We start from the raw sequence: 25,729 nt of genomic DNA, 5'->3' as shown, positions 1-25,729 counted from the left end.
TGTACTCACCAGTGCCAACGTTTTATTGTTGTTTTTTGTTTTTTTCACGTCGCCACAGATCTTGTTAAAATCCTTAAGATTGAGCTGTGCACTGTTTGTAAACATCGCGGAGATCTCACTGCTTCTACCAGTGAAGACCACGTGTCAAACGGAGCCGCCATGTTTGAGTTCTGACCGTTTAAGTTAACATGGGAAATGCGAGGATGAAAAACTACATGTTTACAGGGGCTTTTACAGGGGTTTATGTGTACGACTTAGAATGGAGACAGACGGGAAACAAAAAACGTGATCGCACTTCCGGTCCACATCGGGTGGTGTTACACTGAAAATGGTCCCCCTAGAAAATTGAAAAAAAAATGTGTTAAGTGTGAAACTATATGTCGTAAAAGTTTCATTTACTATACATTTGCATGTCCTTATCCCAGAATTCTTGCACACAGCCCTGAGGTAAAGGTGTGTGAAGGCAAGTGTGTGAGTGCGTTAATGTGCCATTGCTGGCAATAAAATGTGTTATACAATAAACACAAAGTTTGAACTGCTTTTCTGAAAATATCTGTTCACCTGCTCAGCTCTAGGTACTACGAACAACTTACTTGGCAGGTGACAGCAGTCAGGCTCGAAAAGAAGTAGAAACTTGTTCATGTGCAAACTTGGATGCACTTTTTAATTCGTTATTATGTCTGATTGTATCTGATTGAATCTGATTCAATTTGACTGAATACAATATTCAAAATGTCTTACTGACTTTATTGTACCACTGCATATGACACTAACTTGACATTGCATAAAGGTACAGGGATGCAATAACAAATACACATATATTTTTTTATAAACTATCCATACTATGCACACTATGACATAACATTAACATGCCCAAGACAACTGAACTTAATGACACACACATAGGTGTTGCAGGTGTCTTTTGACACTGTCATGCACATTCATTACAATTAAGACAGGAAGATCTCTCTTTTGTTCTGCCCGGTGTGAAGGTACTTGACTTAATGAGTTTCTGACATCAAGGCTAGAGAGCAACAGTAGCCCGTGGGCACACAGTTACCTCAACTCCGGGAAAGTCAGAAGGAACTTGTCATACTTTTATGCATCCATGATTAATTACAAATCCCGATGTACTTACAAGTACTGTAACATTGCTGGCCCACAATAGGCTACCTGGCCTGGCGGAGACTTGTGCTCCGAAAAGCAGATTTAGTTTGTATTTATTCTATTTTCCAGGCAGTCAAAAGATAAAGAAAGGGCAATATTTTCAATTGGAAAAGCAGACAAACTTGATGAATTCTAAAAACTATGTAAAGAAAATATGCCTTAACTTTACTTTTGTTGCTTTATACTATAAAGCAACAAAAGTTGCTGTATAATTATTCCTGTATGTATGTAATGAACAATTCATAGCTGATGCCAGGAATAGGTGTGTGGCCTATGATAGAACCAGGACAGCCCATATGAAGTCAATAAATGTTGGAATTCGATGGTTGCATAAGGCAGGGTAAACAAACAGGGGTGGCCGGCACTATAATTTGAAAAAAAGATAAAATCCCATGATGTAGTTAGCTGGCAATATAGCAACACAAAGCCAGCGAACATCTTTTTCTAATCCAAAATAGCTCTATAGGGCTGAGGCAGGCTGATTTATACTTGGTTGTGCGGCGTATCGTGCACCAAAATACCCGATCTACCATCTCACGACTCACCGCAGTGTGACGTGTTGTTAGCTTGTAGATCAGCTATTTTCATTGTGCGACACCGGTGCACAACTAAGTATAAATCAATCTACTGTTGTAAAGCACCCCTTGTGAAGTTCACAACCCCAGAAAACCACAGGAAGGCAATAAACTCTCCCAGAGAACATGGTGTTCTGCCTTCTTCACCACGCTCAAAAAGAGTCTGGCTCTAAAAATGGGACCATAGCAGAGGACAGGTGTGAGCTAATTTCCATTAGAAGATGCCACAAGCACTAGCCTTTCTTCACCCTCCCCCCACCCTAAATACAGACACGAACTCCTGTTGTCCATGTTGGTCTGCACAGTGCTGCTTCTTCCACTCTTTTTTTTTTTACCTGTGTGAAATCATGAAAGTTATGTCTAAGACAAGTTGCAAATAAAATGCTAATGTTGCCTTGTACCACCCTGCAAGACCTGGAATAAAGTGCATTGTCTCAGTGACATCTGATTCAATAATCAGCATGACAAAAAATTGCAAAAAGTACGTCTGCGTGAGATACAGTTGTTGAAACAACTTGTTGTTGAATTTGAAACACATTTTAAAATGTGCAAATGTCTGGAATAAGGAGTGTATACAATTAGCAAGATTGCTTACCACATCATTTGTTTTGTATGTTGCATAATATTTAAACAGGTATTATTTATTTTTGGACATGGTCATGGTCATACTATTATACTATGGTAGGCTATGTCAATGATTTGTATTTGTTTGGGGAATTCTAGGACACCATTGCCATTGTTTTGGACAGACTATACGTCATTTCAGATGTGACTCAGACAGATTTCTATATGCATATACACTTTCCATGTGCAGACATACAGGTGACATTTGCATAAACAAACTTTGCTCCTGAAGGCAAATTGTTAGAAATGTGAATGTAAATACTGTCTCACAATGTCTGTGTGATTATAAGGTAAAACTGTCAAGGGTAAAGGAAAGATTACCCTACGAAAAGATTTTGCTGATTTAATCCATGCCACTTTCTATTGTTACATTGTTTCTTTATATTAGTGCAAAGAGGTGCCAGACAAGTGCTGTTCACACTATCTCATGAAACCTTTCTTTCATCACCTAACTGTCTGACAGACATGTTTGCCCCAGGGAATACCTGTCAGACATGCTTGAAATAAAGAGAGAGGAGAATGACAACTGAGTTTTGTTGATACAGTCTTGCTGGTCATTAGCCTTTAAGCCACGCTCTGCTTTCATAACAGCCATGCTATGTCAAACACTACTATTTCTTTTGTAAAAGATGATGACATAATACTTGTTATTACCGTATTGTCATGACTCTGAAATCATATCAGAGCAAGGTGAGTTTTAGACACATAACAATGTGAACTTTTGCAGTGTCAGACAATTTGGCATGGTTGAACATAACAATTGAATTTGTGAGAAATCACTCAAATCAGTGTGGAAATCCATTGTTTCATAAGTGCTACATCTTTCAGCATGTATGATGTGGGAAAGAAGGCACCGCTGGCTCACGTGACAGCCCACATGTCCAAAGTTAATTTCTTATTAAATAAATCAGTAAAACTTCACAAGGCAAAAATGGACAACTTACTCAACTGCTATAAAGTCTGTTTACTAAAGCCACCTTCATTTGAATTCCATGAACCTCATTGACAATAGAGGAAAATATATGACAATGACTTATGGCCTTTATTGACGTTTAATTCTCCTCTTTAGTTCCATTGTCTGTAATGGACCATAGCATTGCCATCCTGACCCTGAATCATGCTGGTTCCTTGAAAAGCCAATTATGGAAAATGCGTCAAAAACTAATTGCAAATAACGTTCATGTAACAACCCCCCTTTTTATTATTGCACATGTTTGTTTGGTCTGTCTTATTACAAATGTGTGACTGTGACAATCCATGATAATGAATTGTCCACCTTTAAAGGCACATTCAATGGCTTCTTGTCTCCTTACTCAGCCATGATGCTACTAACTTTTAATGCATGGAATGCTCTTTCCTCATTTCATTATGCTGTACCTGGAAACATCAGGAGAGCTAGCAGAGTCTGTGCCGAAGCTGAGCTTTAACCACTAAAACCCCTCATACTTAGTAAACTAATGGGGTCGGCTCTATATATATTTTTCACCCTTCTACACCCAATCTCTTCGGCAAATATAGCAGATCTACAAGCTCACAATGCATTGCATAGTGACGTGTTGTGAGCGTGTAGATCTGATATATAGGTTAAGTGTCATGACCCAAACAGAATGATACCACAGTTGTAGTTCTCTTTAGTTTTTTCTGTGACAGCTTGGATAGGCCATTTTGGGACTTGACCAGTGATCCAAAACAATTATTTTCCTTCTAGATGAGTTGTGTTGCTGGCTTAGCAGAGCATGAGTTCACTTTTCTTTTCAATTGCTAATGCTTTTATCAATTGTACCTTTCAGTTGGTCTGAGTGCCACACAGATCTCATGAGCACTGAGCTTTGACTGATTTGCAGATATGTTATTGACGTAAATTTACACAAACTTGCTCTTCCTCAATTTCTCACCTTCTCACATGAGTTCTGCTGCACTAAACTTAAAGTAAGTACAAACTTAAATGAATAGTATTGAGCTACAAACAAAATGCTGTAAAGAAATAATCTTTCTTGCTAATGTAGTTAATTAATGTATCAATTATCAGTGGGATGGCCATGGGGACAAGACTCAGTGTACAATGATCATATAACTAGCGTTCTCACTACTGTAGCTTGCCTAATAATACAGTAAGCTATACTTTGGTGTTGGATGCTGAAAAGCACTTTTTTATTTATATATATAATTATTTATTTTCGGCAATCAACAATGGTAACAAAGCATAAACCAGCTACAGCCCCCTCCACCTCCAAAACACAATGCAGGATTTAAACTCATTATGTCAATTTGGAGAGGCAAAAACATTAAGCAAGCAATCACACTAGTTTAATTAAAAAGATGTTGCCATTGAAACTGTTAAATACTGTATGTCACAGTCTAAAAGCCCGTTTCGTGCTAGAGCGACTGACACTCAATTATTTTATTGGATCTTTTACAGAAAAGCATAATGATTGACAAAAACAACGAATTTGAAAAGTAATAAACTGTGTGCTATTGATCCAATGGGAAACACCAGTAGCCTTTTTACACAAATCCCCATGAGAAGAGTTAATTCCCTGGTCTGTTTACATCTTGTAGTTCCTGAGACCAAGTGACAGTTGTCTTCACGGAGGCCAAAACTATAACAGAGGATGAGGGATGTTTACCAGACAGTGGTCACGGTCACCCAAACACACCACAATGGGAGGAGAGACAGTTGCATAAGCTAGAACCAAGTCTCCACACTAGAGAATTATAGCTGTTCTTCAGGCAGTTCGGTTTGTTTGTGGCAGAGACTAATACAACGAGAACGAAGATACTATAGACTTACATGGTGCTTGAGAATTACTTGAAAGGAGAAAAAAAAAGATGCAAAATCTATCAACAGCGTGGCTTCCCTGTGCAATTGAAAAGGCTTCACACAGATAATTAGTTATCTGGCTAACTGCATTGAGTCCTGGGCTCATTGACCTAGCTAAATAAAAATGGAATGAAAAGTTGTAAAGGTGTGTTTAAGTATTTCACAAAAGAATACAGGCAGCGCATTAAAATGGTAGGCTGAATTTAGCAACCTCCCTTGAGGCTTACACTATATTGCCACAATAAACCACCACATCTTTTCCTTATTAATTGTATTGCTTGTCTCAGACACTGGAGGGTGAATAGCAATGAAAGACTCCTGTTTTTGCGACGTTTGCTTTGTGTGGGACTATTTCTTCTAAATGATGTGGCAGCTCTATGCATTTCAAATAAGAAATTGATAACAATGTGTAATTGTTAATCAATTGCAGTAGAATGATCATTATGCAGCCTGCAGTATCTTGTCCACACAGTACATGCACTCCCAAAAACGTGTCTGCCTTTAAGGTAGGTTAAGTGTCCCTGAGCAAGACACTTAACTCCAACTGTTTTCCGTCTCTGTGCGCTCATGCTGCGCAAGCCACGGCATGCTGCAAGCCATTACACTACACAGCCTCCTTATAGCAGATACAGTATTCTACAAATCAAACACTAAGGAGAAACCACACAGTTTGACACAGCCTTCTAAACACCTGGGAAGATGCGATCAGCTGGTCAATGAAATGCCAGGGAGACTGTATGTTGACCTTATTGGCAAAATGTGTAGTGATTGATTGATTGATTGATGTACTTTATTTAGTAAGACATGAGAACAGTACATGACAGTACATAACAGTACATGGAAGTACAAATTCACAATACAAGGTCTACTAAACTGGAAATCTCATTAAGCATGCAGCTTGTTTAAGATGAGAACCCCATGCACACAAATCATGATGACATATAAGAGACAGACAGATATACACACTACTATACAGAATGTCATACAATCAGCTTTCAGGTTACTGGTATGAAGAGAGAAAAAATATATATACAAAAGAGGAAAATGAAGGTGGGGGGGGGGGTAGGTTAAGACTTAGACAGGGGCCATTTTCGAATTGCAGCCTCCTGAAGGTGTATCTTTAGGGCAGTTTGAAAGTGAGTAGGGTTTTACACTCCTTTTGGTAGGGCATTCCACATTTTTGATGAATAGCATGAGAACGAGTTCATTCCCTTAGTTGAGCCAAATCTGGGTTGAACATGATTTGTGGAGCTAGTGATATACTTTAAGTATGTATAGCAAGTCTTATTAAGGTGCAAGTATCATAGTGCTTATCAAATGATAATTACTACAGCTATCCCGAGAAGGGTCTTTGTGAAGATAAGTAGTTCCATTTAAAGTAAGCCTACAACCAGATACAATGAAAAATTATATATACAATTAAGCACACATTTACCAATGCTGTTAAGTCTCTGGTAAGTCTCTTAAAATAAATTGCAGTGTTATGTTCCAATATGAATGTCACAATTTGATCAAGGGGATATGTAATTATGTCACGGTCAAATTAGGAAATTCCCTATTTAGTTAATTAGTTGATCAGACCAGGGTCACGTGGGTTACCTGCAGTGTGGTCGACTCCAGTAATAAGCAGGGGGGTATTCATTTTTTCCAAGGGGGGCACTTTATTTTTCAACACCCCTATATATAGCAATATACAATGAACAACAATACAGTGAAAGTGCTTTGAAAAAGAGGCTACAATTATGCACCAACAACAACAAATAAAATTATAGCATTAATGTAATGTCACCATCTCCACGGCGGGAGAAAAAAAAAGAAACAGAAAAGGTACTGCGCAAATAATAACAGCCTTGATATAATGTGGATAGACGGACCCACTGTAAACAATAACTATACACAAAAAAGCAGCACATACGTGGAAACACGATCGCACCAATAGCAACAAATGAAATAAATGATGTTGATCATTATGATCATATAATTTCACCATCTCCACGGCGGGAGGAAAAGGGGAAAAGGCTATGCACCAACAACAACAAATACAACTATGTTGAGCATTAATGTATATGGCTACAATGTCTTAATATCACCATCTCCACGGCGGGAGGAAAAGTTGGTCAAAGTTCCCTCCTAGCCATGGATCACACGAAGCTCGTCCATCACGAGCGTCATGGCTGAACTTCAACCTGTTTTTTGCACTTTCTTTATTACAACCCGTACATCTACATTAACGTTAAGATTTTAAATATAAAGTGCTTACCCCATGGCCACGGATGTTACGATTCTGTACGGGCCCTCAGAAGTACCCGTATCTTCCGTATTGTTAAATAAAAAGCATTTTAATCCGATCGGTGGACATTTTCTTCGAATTTTCTCCAAGCTTTCTACTACGTGACCCTATCGGTTGGAAGATGTATTGCACGCTGATACATCGGATTAAAATGCTTTTTATTGAACAACACAGAATATATAAGGTACTGTTGAGGAGCCGTACATAATTGTAACATCCGTGGCCATGAAGTAAGCACTTTATATTTGAAATCTGAACGTTTAAGATGTACATAGGGGCCGTAAATAGAGAAAGTGCAAAACCCAGGTTGAAGTTTCGTCACGACGGTCAAGATATGACGTTTCAGGGCTACCATGACACCATGAACTTACAAACGAGCGTTTCTTCCTACTGTAAATGCTGCTCGGATATTATACCATTTCACCTGATTTGGTGTCTCGGACCCGAGATCCTCTGACTGGTGGAGAAGTATGTGCACAGGGGGCTCTAGTCCAAACGTTAACCTGCTGTGACTGGAGCAGGGCCTGTTGGTGCGTTTGAACTCCCCGCAACGACAGACACTGGCATAGTTTCACAATCTTCATCGTCTTTGTCAATCGTAATTATCGCCTGACATTCGGACGGTGGTGGGTCAGATTTTTCAGATGTAGATGGACAAGATGGTGCAGTTTTTTGCGGCGTTTTGAGCCACTTCCTTACGTCCATTTGACTAGTTTTCTAACATACGTGCTGCATGGCACAACAACAACACACTAGGGCTAATGTCACGTCGCGTGTCCGGTGTGCTACATCAAAACAAATCCGACTCGGTGTAGTGCCAGTGTACCGTTTATTATTACATTTTCATTAAACTATTATGTTAATAACAATCACACAGAACTTGAAAATAACTTATTGATTGATTGATTGATTGATGTAGTTTATTTAGTAAGACATGAGAAAAGTACATGACAGTACACAGTACATGGAAGTACAAATTCACAATACAAGGTCTACTAAACTGGAACTCTCATTAAGCACTAAGCTTGTTTAAGATGAGAACCCCATGCACACAAATCATGATGATATATAAGAGGCAGACAGATAGCCTATACACACTACTATACAGATTATATATTTAACACCTGTACATATTAAAATAATGGAGGGGTAGGGTACTACTGGCCAATCTGGACTGGGGGGGCACAAAGTCTAATCTGGGTGGGCATTGCCCCTCAATGCCCCCCCACCTGGGCTACCTTGATATGTCAGAGGCTGATTTGTGGAGATGGGAGTCAGCAGCTGGGAATGATTAGCAGAGAGGAACGCCACACAGGACAGTTTAGCAGGAAAATTAGAACACAGGACTGTTTGAGATTGTAAGATTGTACATAATGCCTTTCCCAGTTCCATTAGTTATTGTGTGCCTTTTAAGTTTGTCCATTAAAAAAAAATATTGATAGACTGTACATTATGTTCACTCATATTAGTCCGTGAGCCAGGGGGGTTGGTCATTACCATCTGAGGGGATTAATGCTCATAGTGATTTTTGTCAAGGTATGCATGTCTAGAGTTAGAAAATATGTGATAGCCTTGCACCAATGGTAGCTTTATGGGTGCTATCATGCATTTTATGTTATAACACTAGGCGAAAATTACATGGGTCAATATATGAAAACATACTATTAACCCCCCCCCAAAAAAATATACAAAAGGTTTTTCAATTGGTTCTGGTACGTCTAGGCATGCTTAAGAACATACAAAAAAATCTAGGAAATTATATTTCTCGTAAAGCCATCATTTTCAAGATGGCGTCCAATATGACTGCCAGGAGCTTAAATGGCTTTATGATACTGTTCAACCTAGAAAGGTGGTTTTGGTGTCTAAAACTAGGTCTTAGGGTTCATTGCATTCATAGGTGTAGAATCTATTTCTAATGTTATATTTTGACTTGCTGGTCAGTCTTTGGCCTATGTGCTAAAGGTCAGGTCAAGGTCTCTCTCGCACCTTATCGTCCAACCAGGTGTCCAAGCAGGCAGCAGATATGGTCACTGGTTGACATGTACAGCAGGCCCTATTCACCTCACAATTGACATGGAGCCGTTTGTTGACACCTTGCAGGTATATAAGCATCTTATATTCTTCAGCTGCATTGCAAAACTGATGCAAGGTTCAGCACTGGAAGTGGAAATGCATGTGGTTGCAGAACATGACAGGCAAGTTCAGTGGTCAGTCCTGAGTGTATCAGCAGCACTCTGAAGTGGTTTCTATCAACTTGGCCAAAGACATTTGAACAGATACAGCAGTAGCCTACCTGGACACTGCACATCTCCATCCTACTGGCTGACAGTGGGTAGACAACTTCTTCCTACACTTCACATCCACCAGTTTGAATGCGCAGGGAGACACATTGACATTAACTTCACCTTTTCTCTCATGAAGCACATGACTGAAGCACTTCTTCCATGCTGGCCATGTGCAGTGTGCTTGATATCTAACCCAGTGCCTGCTGAAGATGCATGTGCTCCATGCCATAGCATAGAGGCTAAGCTAGACCTTGTCTGTCGGCACCATGATGGATTCTGGATCACTGTCTCTGCTGACCAGTCTGGGGAGCAGACTGCCATAACGATCAGGAAAGATGCTGTCATGATGCATGTGAGTGGAGTGGACTGAAGCCTTCCCCAAAATGTGCAGAAACAGAGGGAGAGTTGAAGCACTGGTGTGTCTTGGTCATAAAATATTGGGGTGTAGGATTCCTCACACACAGAAAGATCATCTCTTCAATCCCATCCTTGGCGGGGTGTATCAGGTGGACCTACAGTGTAAAGTATAGATGGAGCATTGGGATGAGACAGTCTTATATGTATGACAAAGGCAAGATCAGAGCACACTACACTTTGCTGGCAGGGAACTTCCCAGGCTACCCTGATGTGCTGGGTGAGGTGGGTGCCACAAGTCAATGGCCCTTCCTCCAACACCGACCAACCTGTTGCACCACATGTGGGCTCATTTATTTACAAGTGATGTTGTGGAAAGTGGCAGACCACCAAGCCCCACCTGACAAGTCGTTTGATGTCACAAAATTTGGATAGGAGATCTAGGATATTCTTGTTCCTGTCATTGCTAAGGGTGACCCCACCGTCAGAGCTATGTGACATGGTGCAATATCAATTTAGGGCACAGAGAGTGAGAAGTACATCACTGATGTACTGTAACTGCTCTGGTGAAGATGGTTACTGATGATATGTTCAAGCTACAGATGAGGAGTGATGTTAATAAGGAGGATACTTGTAAGGATGAGGTAGAACAGGATGTAGGTTGGAGAATACAGATGTAGTTGCAAAAGATACATATTTGACATTAGATTATATCATTTTACATTCATGTTATTATGAATACCAATTCTTGTGACATGTTAATGACACTTTTCACAAAACAAAATCATGAATAGTGAACCATGAATGTTCATCAAGTTGTTTCCATTTGTTGTTCTCCCAGAGGTCAATTTTAACCTTGACCTGACCTTTGACATGATTGACCTGATATTAAAAAAATAACATCAGGAATGGATTCTACATATGAAAACCCTAAAAAAGAGGTATTCTAAGACAAGCGGATTAAAAGTAAAAAATTGCCAGGCGTGTGTTTAGTGGCCATTTTGGATATTTTCTTACCCATTGCACTATATTCTGTTTATTGAATTTCATAATACATTTCCTTAGAATCTATGTATGTAAACATGGTTTTAAATCTATAGGTAATTTACAAAGGAACCCTTTGTGTTCCATCTTTCATTAAAACCAAAGTACATCTTATGTCACATATAGTCACTATGTTGTCACTGCCTGTAATAGAAAAATATTCTAGATATGCACATTTTAACAACATTTCTGGACAATATATAGTCTGAGCTTTATCCCAACCATTTTTCAGAGAGAGAGGGTCAATAATAAGAGAGAACCATCAGTTTGAAGTAGAATGCTTCATTCGGATTTTGAAAACTGTGTTTTGGCTTGTGGTTATAAAAGGAGTGATAACACACAGATAGCTACCACCGATGCAAGGCTATCACATTTTTCCTAGCTCTAGGGGTGTATACCTACCCAAAAATCACTATGAGAATTAATCACCCCAGATGGTAATGATGACCCCATTTTTGGGGTCCTGGCTCACGGACTATATACTCATTCAGAGATCCAATGCTGACATCTATGACAAGCAGCTCAGTATTTATTTTATTTATTTATTTTATTCTTATGTATCTTGGTTTGGTTCTTGACTCTGATTTCCCTCCAGAGATCAATCAATGTTTATCTTATCTTATCTTATCTTATCTTATCTTATCTTATCTTATCTTATCTTAACTTAACTTAACTTAACTTAACTTAACTTAACTTAACTTAACTTAACTTAACTTAACTTAACTTAACTTAATTTATCTAAGCCATAAATTGCACATTTTCTTTAGAGGGCAGGTTATGTAACATTCTCCCCTTTGGCCCTGTATATGTCAGGGTTGGGGCCTGCAGCATTCATTCATGACCACCTCTTGCTGTGTGTTCCTACCTTCAATCTGAAAACAACCACATCTGACCTTTTCTCTTTTGCTCTTGCGTAAGATGTTGTGAGTTGGGTGAATTATTGACATGGTTCTTCTAGACAATAAGGATTCCATTTCCACCGTAAACAACAAATACCATCATGACTCCAAAACAAGATATTTTCAATGGATTACTCACAATCAGAGAGTCAAGAGTTGTAACATAATCATATAATGATAAGGGCTGATGCCACTGCTAATGCTTCTTTCCTTGTTTTGTTTTTCCAGTCTGTCTTTCTTGATATATTGAATGCTGACCAGGAATCAAGGTAAAAAATATGTCCCCAATTTCAGGTGTAACATTTTAAGGTTTAGGTTTGAGGTTCACATCACAACAAATTGATGACTTTGTGAGGGCTATTTAAAACAGTAAACAACTGTAAATACAAACAGTAACTGTAAATGTAACTGTATGTAACTCACTACTTAATCAGTTCATTTATTTTATGTGATGCAAGTTTCAGGTTTTTGTTTATCTTGTCATTGGTGGCCAGACCTGAGGTATTTATCTGTTGTTGACCATATTGATTTTCTTCCAGACCATATTCTTCTGACAACCTTTAACGACACTTTCTGGTTTACCAATTAGGACAATTGGTTTGTTTGGACACTTTCTTTTTTTTGTTGCTGCATACAACAAAACAAAACAAAACAACAGAGCCAACAACAACATAAAAAAGCATCTTGTGCAGATGATTTGTGACATTAAAAGAAGTTTTCTCTTCTTGGCTGTATTCCGCTTCTGCATGCTGCAAACTCAGGTGTCGAGGCCTTGAGAGCAAGATATTTAGGGGTCTGATATTTAAACACCCGGCCATTCTCACGTTTTGAATGATGAGTTCTGTTGTGAGGTTATTTCTGAGGTTTGATCTGTGCAGGTTTCTACGTTATATTGACCCTTTTGTTTTGACCTTCATTCCCACCAAGTTTCATGAAAATCCAACCATCTGTAATTTTGTTCACAGACACAGAAAGGACTGTTTACAATACCCTGCCATGCATGCATGTGGACAGGGTAATAATCCAAACCAAGAGAATGTCGTTCTTTATCTCTGATCTTGGTGTGCACTTTGAGACTAAGATCTATCTGACTATCTGGCTATCTGGCTGACTGACTGACTGACTGACTGACTGACTGACTGAGTCATTAAGTCATTAAGTTACAGCATTGGTCAACTGGTTGGCCTTACAAATAATCATCCCTCCAGGCATGGGAAGTCTTTGGTTGGCCTAACAATGTACTACTAGCTGATCGCAAAGCAAAACATTTATGTATGAACGTCTTCATTCATTCTGATCAGTATGACAAACTAGTAAGTTTGTGTATCAGATAAAGATTAACTTGGTTATCCATGAAACAAGTCCAAGCCAACCTCAATTTGTGATATAATGACTAACGTGTCTTTTGCCGTTGAACTTTGGACAAGATAGGAGAGAGGCAGGCACTGTCTGTAGAATATCATGAGTAAAGCAGTTAGCCTACAAACATAACCAGCTTTAATATCCGTTCCTGAACTATTTGCAGTATCATGTCAGCAACCATAAAGATGCAATCCAAATAAAATTAGATTATCTTTGATAAAAACAAATCTGAAATTAGATCATATCAGATGTTTTTATATAATTTCTAGTCTTCTATTGACATTGAGCTTTTTTATGTTTTGTCTGCAGGCACAGACACAATAAAAGATTAAGCTATCAGCACACTAATACAACAGCAAATTATGTTGGCTCTGGCACTCTGTTTTTAAACTGTGCGAAGCCCCTTGTATGGTTATGTTTCCTTACCAAACCATCTCCTTGCATGCGAATGTAACCACATTTAGGCTGGGTCCACTTGTCCCAGCACACCCACCAAAATTTCCATCTGAACCAGATGTTTTTTTCATTGCATAACATACCAGTAATCCAGCAGAACTGCCGCTCATACTGTAGCTGCCTGCTGCTTGATGCTCCCAGGCAGAACAAGCTTCAAACAAAAGGTTTATTTCTGTTCTACAGGAAGTTTCATCACTTTTAATATTTAACTGTACTTTATATGGAAAGTTAGAATTCACAAACATGTTTTTTTTTAGAATAGAAAGATTCTGTGATTGTTCAGAAGCACACTAATAATAATAATAGAAGCATACTACGTCCAGTCCAATAGCATGTTTGACAACAGACATGACCTAAAATGCAAAATAGCTATAATTTGTGAAAATATAAGTCCTACAGGTTTTTTTGTTTTTCTAAATTACCATTTTATAATGGTGATCGCAGTCTCTAGAGCTTTATGGCCAATTGATTACAAAATGAGGTGACTGCTACACACACAAAAATGTAACTGGATTAAATTGTTACCAAATCATCCCAAAATAGAACTGTTACAAAAACAAAGTACCAATTTCAAGCCAATACTAATTGTCTCCAGATTTCTATCAGAACTTTATGTGGTGGTAGAATATGTACACCAGTTGTACAACTCACAGCTTTTTCCACAGTTTTAACAGGCAAGACAGTTGTAAATGTTGGCATTAGCGCACAAATTATAAAACTACTAAGTGCTGCCTACAGTGGCTAATTCTGAGCTCTGGTTTTTCCCGATGACATTCACAGAGGATGCACCGGGTGCCCTGTGTGTTTAGTAAGAGGAAGAAATAGAAAAGGTCTGATTCTAATAACCTTATGTAAGAGTACTAATGTGCTCCTGTCCCTATCTAATAACGACTTCACTAGATGACTGAACACCACACGCACAACACTAACCACTATTAACAATCCTCTACATAGAAGACATTTTAGAGTAAATACAAGAACAAATACATCAATCTGGGTCATTTGTTTCACCGAAATCGGTTGTTTATGAGATTTTAAACACTAACATCTGAAGAGAACTTGTTTTTTGTTTTGTTTTGTCTGAGTGGGAGACAAACGAAGGACACATTGTATTCATTGGTGGGCTATGTGATCTGTGGTGGCTGTGGGCTTTCCAAAAGGCCCGCCCTGGACCCTATGTACTAAGGGTGTGTATGCAACAATGACAATGAGTACAAATTTACATAAAGATTGGTATTTATGATAAAGGAAAGCTGATGTAAGCAGGTGCGTACCTTTCCACATACTCTGAGGTGGTACACAGATTTTCAGGGAGTGTTTTGATGACAGTCGCAAGGAGACATTATGCAGGAACAATTAGATAAATGTTGTGTTTTTGGCTGTTCTTACACTAAAGTGAAGTATAGTCTGAGTTCTGAGTCCAATAACATTTCACTGTCACCTCATTTTTAACTGCCTCATTTATCAATATGTTCCTTAAACCATGCACGTTACGTACTGTACATATTTGTTACAACAGCTGCTGTTTTAAAGATACTATAAGTGATTTGTTTGTTGGTTTTGTGAGTATTAAATAACTCTATATTATGATAGTAATCATATAGAGTGTTTGTTCAGTAGAGGTCTCCCCGTCTAACAGAAAATACATTTTCAGTTTGGGATACTAAACTGGCTGTTTTCACTATTACAACTATTACGTTTATTATCACATTATTACAAAGGCAGAGATGTAATTTTTATTTATGTTCAATGCCGAAAATATATATTTTATCGGTTATTATTTGTATGACATGTGATCGTCAACTAAAATGTCAGCCCTACAGTATGCATCCATATAGCGTGGATGCAACCCAACCTTCATACATATGGCCCCCGGACTGGACTCACAGAAACGGATGGGAGTCGCGCCTGGCCTACAGCACCGCAGGGAAACCAACCACAACGTCTCCAGTTACACACTGCTTCACTGACTGGCTGCCAAACTGTCTGAGGGGAAAACACTGATGGCAAGCTGTTTTCCTCCTCTTGCAGATTCCACCCCACTGACAACCTAGCTATTATTACTTCACTGCCATTAGCAGGGCCCCTGATGTCGCCTAAAAAGTGTGCACTCTGCTGTTGTGAGGTACTAGCATTGGTTAGCAGTGGCAATTTTGTGGTGAAATGCACATACAAGGAAAGAAAAGGCATAACAATGAACCCTCAATGCAATGACAGAGGACCTAAACCAAAGTTACAAATACATAAGCACTAAAATGTGCTGTCTTAAAAAAATATCACATATTTCTTCAGGGAAAATACGTACCACTCAACATTATAAAACAGCATGTAGCACGTTAAAGCCTATAGTATGTACGCACTACGCACACCAACTATGTGGACACAGCTACACTTCATTTTAACCACATCAACTCTAGAATCCCTGTTCTGGGTATTGTCATAATAGAAAAACACTCGGCAAAAATTTACTGAAAATAGCTAATTTACAAGCTCACAACCCAACGCAATGCGATGCATTGTGGGCTTGTAGATTGGCTATTTTCAGTGATAAGATTTAGTATTGAAGGGGGGAAAGGAGAAGGCGAAGTACAGACCCCAGTCATTGAAGTATATACTGTTGGGTTTAAATGGTTAAAGAAGACACAGAGGAAAATACTGTATTATGTAAACATAAGGTTTATTGCAAATGTGCATTTGTATCCATACACCATTAGTGAACACCTGTTTCTTGGATACAGTACAGCAACAACACCGTTATCTTTACAAAAGAGATAGAAACCTTAGCTCTAGCTAACAAGACTTCTCCCTGTGAAGTTGTACACGTGGTCCTGGGTTTCTTGGCTTTCGTTGAGGCAAAGTCTTTGGTAGCTAGTAGACAAACAACAACAACAGAGCTCATTGTGGAAATGTGTTCCTCTCTTACTACTAGTACTGACAGGCACTGTTGTCATGCCATTGTTTTCAAGTTGGCATCTGACCATCAAACAGGGGACCAGATTCTGTGGAAATGCTGACAAAGTCAGGAGTGCATCTGCAGCAAGAAATGCATCTCCACTGCACTAAATCTTTCAAGACTATATACATATCATTGTAGCTATCCTTTACTGTGCAGAGCTAGGCAACAAAGGAGGGGTAGATATGTCCATCGCCTCCATATATTTGCTATATGTATGAAACAAAACAAAAAAAAATCACCTTTACAGAACAGTGTACTCCTATTTTACAAACGCTGATTTTTGTTAAGAATCACAAAAAAACAGAAGAAAATAGCAGGATTTGTTTTTGTTTTACCCCCAATAAGCAGCAAGCCCCAACTGCAGAAAATACAAGCATTGCATTTTATGAATGGTTACAGCAGACAATCAGATCAGAATGTACTGCGATAGCTCCCCCAGCTCTTAATAAGCTATGCTGCACTGACCTCCACCTTTGCTACCTTTTGATTATTTGTGTTATGATTCTTGCTATACTTAAAAGTACATTAACATAATGAGCCATTAATACACTACTGCAGGTAAGGGTCTTAAAGGTTGCTTAAGTGTGTAGTTTTGAAATTGTGGAGCTTGTATGCTGAGATCAGTCCACATGCTGGGGCTCTTTTGTGTTGAGACATGGAGGGCCGTCTCAAGACGTCCACTTCCTTGACTTGACCTTTAATGGGGAGGCTGGGTCACCCCCCCCCCCTCCTCCTCTTCCTCAACCATTCCAAGTTAGCACCTGCGGGACCAGTCCTATCACACCTCCCAACCCCTCTCAAGAAAGGGGTTCTTGTAGGAAGGGTAAGACTAGGTGGGGGAAGCACCCCCACTCCTGAGTCCCATAGCAAGCGCTGGCTGGCGTACAGTCAGCCCTCGCTCTTAGCGCTTTTGTCTACACAGAGAGACTAGAAAAAACAACAAAGAGTCTAATGGTGTCAGAGGATGGGCCTGAGACCATGCCACTCAGAGCGTCTTTTTGTGTGTGTTGTGCTTTTATAATGTCAGCAGTTGTGAGTTTCATCGATCATTTACCGCCCTGGCGCTTCCCTCTCTTCCACTTCGTGCGAGGAAAGCTGCTCAGCGGCGGCGATTACTTTACAACTCTAACGTTTAAAAACCATGGAGGTCCATTATTGTTACTAGGCTGTGGCTCTGCCCGCCCCTAGGCAGAGCCACTTACACAGCAGAGCCAGCACTGAGGGAGCATGGCTGCTGCTGCTGGTGGTGGTGATGGTCAGGGGTCACTTGGATAGGCTGGTTATCCAGGGCTAGCAGGCCGTCTGTGGGAATGCGGGACTGGAACTTCTCCAGCTGCTCTGGACTGGCTAGGTTCTTGAGCAGGTTGTTCTCCCTCTCTAGCTGGTTGTTCTTCTCAGCCAGCTCCTTGATCTGCTCTTTGAGGATTTCCACTTCTTCGCGTACTGCATACATCAGGTGGTTCTTGACGAGATCCTGCCCGAGGAGAGAAGAAGGTGGGGGAAAGGCACAACAAATTAGAGAAACTAACGAGCAAGTCAGCATGCATCTCTGTCTCCATGTTGAGGTGAACACTGCTTTTGCCCAAGTCCAGTATTGTTTACAGTTTACAGTGTTAGCACAATAACACTGTAAAGTCTCAAATTATATCCTGAATAGCATCCAAAGTAAACACAGGCCTGGATCGTGTGACAATAAATCACAATAAGTCATCTTATTTGGCATGTGGCAACTAATTAATACCATTATCATTGACTCAAGGATGTGTTCAAAAAACAAATGTTAACTTTTTGAATGAGTTTTTGCAATCATCTTCTGAAGGAAGGTGATCTCTAATTTCTTGTGTGAATTAAGCACGCAGCAGCCCATCCATGATCTACATGCATGATAAGAACGATCATGTGCATCTTACTACTAGGGCCACTACTCTTGTAAATTTCAATAAGCAGGCCATAGCTGCACAGTGCACATACTATGAGTGCCCTTCCTTTTGGGAGCTCTGTGGATTAAAACTAATTATTCTACATTTATGTCCACATTTGGTTTGGCAAGTGCTACAGAAGTAGCCAAATTAGTATACCAGCCACATAAAATATTTTTGTTCTTGAGGCGTATACTAGTGAGCTTACCATTGCTTGTTCTATCTTGTTGTCGATGGCCACAACGCTAGCACCAGAGGCACTGCAAAGAAAGAAAACAGAAACCATAAGCTGACTGACTCATCAAATCACAAAAACATTCAGTCAATAACGTGGAACACTCACTAGAGCTTAATGAAACCTCTCCCATCCAACATAGACCAGACCAGCCTGGTATATGGTGAATGAATAGGCATCTAGTCCATGTTCCCCCCCTTCTTATGCAAGGAAAACTTGCAGAAAAAAACGTAAAAACGTAACATTGTACATTCTGATATAATGTAGCCTTGGATCAAGATAGACTATCATAGATGTCTTGATCCAAGGATAGATATAATGTAGACTAATGTAGTTGACTCTCAACATGCCATGGTCTGCATTATATAACATACTTTGGAATTTAGGTCACTAAGTTATGAGGGTAATGGGCCACTTCTGTGGCTCAAAGTTCACGAGACTAGCAGCGGTGTTGCCATGTCGGCTTATTATAAGCGGTTTAAAGTGCTCATGTGGCCTTAAAGTGGCTTCTTTTGGGCTTGTTTTCCTAGACCTGGTTGCTTATTTCTCTCACAAACTATGGCAACACCACCTAGCAGACATCAGACGGTACATCATGTACAGTGAACTGCATAGCGCGGCAGATCACACGCAAGTTGCACTCATTATTCAAATTTCTCCCGGTTTTATATCGGTTTTCGCAAAAGTAAGTTGTTGTTTTTAGTATTATGTCTGTCGCGAGTGCATGCCAGCACTGCAGCAACGTTGCAGTACTGTAAAGTAACCAAGTACACGTACTCAAGTACTTAAGTTTACATTTTGAGGCATTTCACTTTACTGAAGTATTTCAAATTTGCAGTACTTTTTACTTCTACTCCATTACATCTCAGAGGCAATCAGGCTAATATTGTAATTTTACTCCACTACAATTATTTGAAAACTTTAGTTATTACTAGTTATTACTAGTTATTTTGTAGATTTTGATTATTATTACAAAACATACATTTACCACTTCAGCCCTATTTAAACTTTGTCTATTTGAAAATAGCCGATCTACAATTATGCAACTGTTGCGGGCTTGTAGATCGGTCATTTTCAAAATACTTTTACACATTCTAGACGGGACATTCTCCATAACTAGTACTTTTGATACGTTTAAGTACATACATCTTGATGCCAATACTTGTGTGTACTTTCACTTGAGTACATTTTGATTACGGGACTTATACTTGTAAGTATTTCTGCACTGCAAGTAAAAAATGTAAGTGCTTTTACCACCACCGGTTATATCGGTTTTCGCAAAAGTAAAGTTTTAAAAAAAAATATATATTATATGATATATATATCGCGAATGCAAGCCACGTATTGCACCGGTCGCCCTGAACATTTCCAGATATTTACCTGTTGTCAAGTTTGACCGAGACCACATCTCCCCCCACGAACGACGAGAAGAAGGAGATGGAGAAGTTATGCAGCTGGTAGACGGCCACCTCCATGGGTGTTTTACTGGTGAACATCTCCGTGCGGCTCATTTCGAGTACTAGACTCGTTTGGATAATACTTCTCGCCACGCTTGCGATTGGTTGGTCACCTAAGTGATAATAGATCCTTGTTTTTTTTTTGTTTCTGTTTCAGCTCTAAATCACGATGCACTGATAACTCCTTTGAGTTATTATAGTGCAGGGTCGGTGTGATACGAGCTTCGTTGGGTTTCAGGAGAACTGATGCTATTTTCTGCACCCGGCAGCGTTATAAACGAGCCGTGTCCCCCGCGTCATCTGACGCATGAATATATTAGTCAAATGAGTGGACTGGCATGATTCTTCCTTCCTTCTGCCCTCCCTCTGAACTCATAGCTCCGCCCCTCTCGTGTTGACTGAGTTTTCAGAACGCCTACTAGACTATAGTCAACAAATAAACAAAACAAACGCAACTGTAACCGGTGGTAGAAAAAGTACTCACATGTACTCACATGTTTTACTTCAAGGAAAAGTATCAATACTGCAATGTAGAAATACTCTGTTATAAGTAAAAGTCCGGAATTAAAAATTTACATGAGTAAAAGTGCAAAAGTATTGGTATCAAAATGTACTTAAAGTACCAAAAGTAGAAAGTACTCATTATGCAGAATGTCCCATTTCACAAGTTTTCAAATGTATGAAATGTATGAAAATCTTTTCAACGCAACTGTAACCTTTCACAAAGAAACAAAGGGTCACCTCATTACTTATTAAGACTGCATTAACCACAGTACAAAACTGTCAATAATTTGCACAAGGTGACAGTGACACTGACCATGGCCCATATGTCTGATTCAATGACAAATGTCATTATGCATTATTCTATTAATTGTTATTCTATCAATACGATTTATTATTGCATTTTTATAATCCTCTTTATTTGTTTTTGCTTTTATTCTGTATGCACTATGCCATTATTTCTCAGTTGTAATTCATGGATAAAAATGTGCTGCATGCCCTTCACAGTCTAAACACTTTCACACAATGACATGTTTATTTACATTGTAGTTATTGTGAAATATTATTCATCTTGTTATGGTGTTCACAGTGTACAGTAGGCTACATAACGCACATACATACACCTGCATGCCCCTTACATTCCAAACACTGTAACATAAAAATTACTTATTTTTTTGACATGGCTGTGATTGTGAAATATTGCTCATTTCACTTTGCTATTGTGTTCCCTGTATAGTACAATACGTGCCATAACATAAAGTACAACTGCAACTGCACCCCCATGTTGTTTTTGAGGGATTCCCTCCACAGGTACTTTTCCACCCCTTCTCCCTGTAAATTTCCCTCCTGTATTCTTCAGAGCACCATTGACCTCTGGTGGAGAACATGTATAATTCACCCTCTCATAAAACTATTGATCACATAGTAGTAAAACGTTTCAGGAGATTATGTTTAGGCAGGAATTTTCCATGTTCCTTTGCCCTATTCCTCAAAACCTAGATATTTTTCCTTTGCCTTTTTACTTGTAGACTATAAGGAACATTCTCTGCAATGGACAACATTACAGCAAACGCAGACACAGCTATATTTTAATCTAAAGTCACTGCCTGCGACCAAACCCAAAAGGCAACATTTATTTTGTCTGTTGACAATATCCAAGGGTACATTTATACTGTAATAACTAAGTGAATCTCACCTAAAAAGGCTATGTTTATTTTGTCTGTTGACAATATCCAAGGGTACATTTATATTATAAGAAGTCAATCTCAGCCAAAAGGCAACTTTTATTTTGTCTGTTGACAATATCCAAGGGTAAATTTATACTGTAACAAGAAAAGGGTGAATAACAAACCCTGCCAAGTATGCTTTTATTATTTAACTTTTTTATTATTATGATTATTAGTATATTGCTTTTTACTACTGACCTTTGCCATGCTGTAAAACACTTGGTAAACTTTGCTTTTAGATAAGTGCTATATAAATAAGTGCTAAATAAATAAAGTTTATTATTATAATTAGCCTCTTGTAAACCTCATGGGTCAGGTCTACTGCATTTTTGCAATAGAAAACAGGCCTGTTATGTAACCTAACAATTAGGGGAGAAAGGCTGACTTTTGGTCAGTCTAATGACACTGAGCAGAAACACATTGACTGGGCATTAAGGTGCATAGTGCCTGTCGTCTCGTATTTTGTGCTGTGACAGTAAAGCTGTCAGGTTTAATACCAAGTCTGCTGTGGTGATGAGGGGCCGCTCGATTGCCCCAGCCTCTCCATTATGTCCCACTACCTCAGCTAGGAGGGGAGATCAGACTGCTGTGTGCCAGCAGCTTGGTTCAGCTGCACAAAATGCGGACGCTAGGGAGCCTTACACACTGTGTTTGCCAAACAGTGTTTAAGGCTCCCTACAGTCCGCAATTTAAACCACATGCAGTGATAGCTTGACTGGTAACAACTATCAAATGATTGTAGTCCACAAACTGGTACGCATTTGACCCTTCTGTTTAGTGTTCTTTAGTCACGGTTTGTCAGAGTAGTCACTACTGTAAAGGCTGATTTATACTTCGTCATACAATATTATTTGCGTTGAATGACACAGTCAAGTGAGGAAGTATAGGCGTAATTCATGAGGTGGAAAGTGACAGAGAGAGAGGGGGGGGGGGGGGGGTTATAAATGCTTTTCTTGCTCAGCTGTGCAATAACTCCACCTTTCTACAATTTATCAAACTATCTGAACTTGAGCAAACCATTGGCATTCCACCCCTTTCACACAGCTGTGTTCCTGGCACTCTGACTGGCCCACCATTTAGCTTGTGCCAGATCCAGCAAGTCACTCTAACGGCCATACTTTCCATCAGATGGCTCCTGCATGAGAGCCAGCAGCATTATATAATACTGTTATTCATCTGCACCACACGTCCGACAGCCGGGGAATCCAGAGTGAGACACGTCACCAAGTGCCCAGGTTTTGTTCTTATTTTAACTTTTGCTTGTTTGTGTGTGTGTGTGTGTGTGTGTGTGTGTGTGTGTGTGTGTGTGTGTGTGTGTGTGTGTGTGTGTGTGTGTGTGTGTGTGTGTGTGTGTGTGTGTGTGTGTGTGTGTGTGTGTGTGTGTGTGTGTGTGCACATGTGCGTGCCTGTTCGCAGAAAGACCCCCCCCCCCCAAAAAAAAGGAGTATAATGGCAGATAATAATCCACGCTCATATGTTACATTAAAAATATATAATTGAGGAAAGATACCAAGATGTGGATTGAAAGGCCACATACAGTCCAGTACATGCACAAGATGATGACGACAGACTTTACATTGTTATTCAGAGACTGGTAGAGATGTCTCTACCAGGGTGCACTGCACTACGCACAGTGGCCACCCTCATAATCTGTTCAATTTACTCCATGCTATCAATAAATACATACAAACACATCATTTGTGATAAGCTGTGACCAGCTATGAGTTTGCAAGTGTGAGTATGTACTGTACATACAGCATTGTAAGTCGTTAATAAATAAGAGATTATATGTGGCAGATACAAAGTCTGTCTTTTAAAAAAAGTAATGCAAATGCAATCATTACTGTTGCTTGCCCTCTCAGTCAATCAGGACACAGGGATATCTATACATTGTTTTGTATTGTGGCAGCTTTTGAAAGTTTGGACCAACAGACAAATGGATACACAAAAAGTATTTACCTCTCCTCTCACATATTCCCAACTTGCAGATTTAGATTTTTACTATCTAATGTGAGCAACTATTACTGGCAACCCTTACCAAATACAAAATCCCTCAAAAGACTCCGACATACTCTGTGTCTGTCAATGACTACTCAAATGAAAGACACCAACATACTCTGTCTCAAATCAAATGTGTCAATTAAGCACTCAAACTAGGAAGACTCCGACATACAGTACTCTATCTCTGTCAATAGCACTCAAATGAAGACACCGACATACAGTATTCTGTCTCTGTCAATAGCACTCAAATAAAAGGCACCGACATGCTCTGTCTCTGTCAATAAGCACTGAAATGGAAGACAACAACATTCTGTGCCTCTGTCTCTCTCAATAAGCTCTCAAATGACACAGACATACCGTATTCTGTCTCTGTCAATAAGCTCTAATGAAAGACAGCGATATACTGTATTGTGCCTCTGACAATTAGGGCTCAAAGAAGACACTAAATACCAGCTTTCCCTTGAACTGTCTTGAGGCTAATGTTCACTGTCACTTGTTACTGTATAGATGCTTCCTCACTCAAACAGCACCCAATTTCTGACTAGCCTCGGCTGTACCCCCCCCCCCCCCCCCCCACTTACCGGCGACACGGTATCCTGAACAGGCTAGGTGAATAAGTAAGGGGTGAGTAGCTCATAACTCGTTCAGGATAGCTGAAGTGGTGCTGGTAGCTTTGACAGCAGGATCTTGGAAGTTGTTCAGCTAGGCACCGGCCACACATCGCCCCTGGCAAGGGTGGCTTGGCCGCAGACGGGACCATTTCAGAGGGACGCGACTGACGATGACCCATCGTTGCAAACAAATGGCAGGGTGGATGATCAGGGGACAGAAACTTTGACTTCTTTGACTGCTCACGGGTATCTTATGCTGTTATTGTTGTTTTGTCAACAGTGTCCTCTCAAAGCACAAAGAGACAATTGACCATTGCTGATACTTCTGGATGTGTAATCCAGAGAGTAAGAACCATGCACAGAGTGGCACTTGTGTGATGCATTTCCATTTCTGTTGCAATGTAATGGGCTTTCATGCCACCAGTGAAAAACGTCCCAACAATGAATTGTTCCATTATGGATGGAATCTCTTCATATAGTGGGCGGACAGAGAACAACATACTTAAATGCTACCTGAAGGAACTAATCAGCATGCCAATCTCCATATCTCATTAGAACAGTGTTTGTGATAATATACACAGCGGCATCATTGTTCCATGAAATGAAGACTCTGAGACGTAGGTCATATAATGCTTTCCCACGAAACTGAAGGCAGTCAAATAGAACCAAATGTCAACAGTTATTTGGACTTTTATGACACTTTTATAGTGTCATAAAATGTTCGACATGTTCTACATCTCATGAAAAGTCATTTTTCCATTTGGGTTGTTTACCTCCGAGTAATATTTATTTTTATCTCTTTATGTCTATGTCGAAACAAGTTGAGACGTGTGAAAATAAAATATCAGGCAGCACCTCCTTCTTATAATCCTTTAAGCACTGTTATATTTTAATTAAACAGGTTTGTCACATTTTGAGAATCACCCTGGCATGATTGCAAGTGTAA

The 25,729-nt window shown here is 39.6% G+C and overlaps 1 protein-coding gene across 1 annotated transcript in view; it reads right to left on the bottom strand.

The window, feature by feature from the left end:
• Window positions 1-16,535: 16,535 nt before the first annotated feature.
• The window catches only part of tsc22d3 (TSC22 domain family, member 3), a 43,232-nt gene continuing 34,038 nt past the window's right edge, over window positions 16,536-25,729 (bottom strand). Inside the window, exons 2-3 of the mRNA XM_080416962.1 lie at window positions 18,961-19,012; window positions 16,536-18,307 (exon numbers count right to left, since the gene is read on the bottom strand). Of these exons, the coding sequence (XP_080273088.1) occupies window positions 18,032-18,307; window positions 18,961-19,012 (328 nt within the window). The 3' untranslated portion in view covers window positions 16,536-18,031. The remainder of the gene's footprint in view (window positions 18,308-18,960; window positions 19,013-25,729) is intronic.

The sequence above is a fragment of the Gymnoscopelus braueri genome (assembly GCF_963280865.1).
Source record: "Gymnoscopelus braueri genome assembly, chromosome: 20".
In the NCBI taxonomy this organism is placed as follows: domain Eukaryota; kingdom Metazoa; phylum Chordata; class Actinopteri; order Myctophiformes; family Myctophidae; genus Gymnoscopelus; species Gymnoscopelus braueri.
Note: the sequence above shows the minus strand (reverse complement) of the source record. Positions and strands in the feature narration are given on the sequence as shown.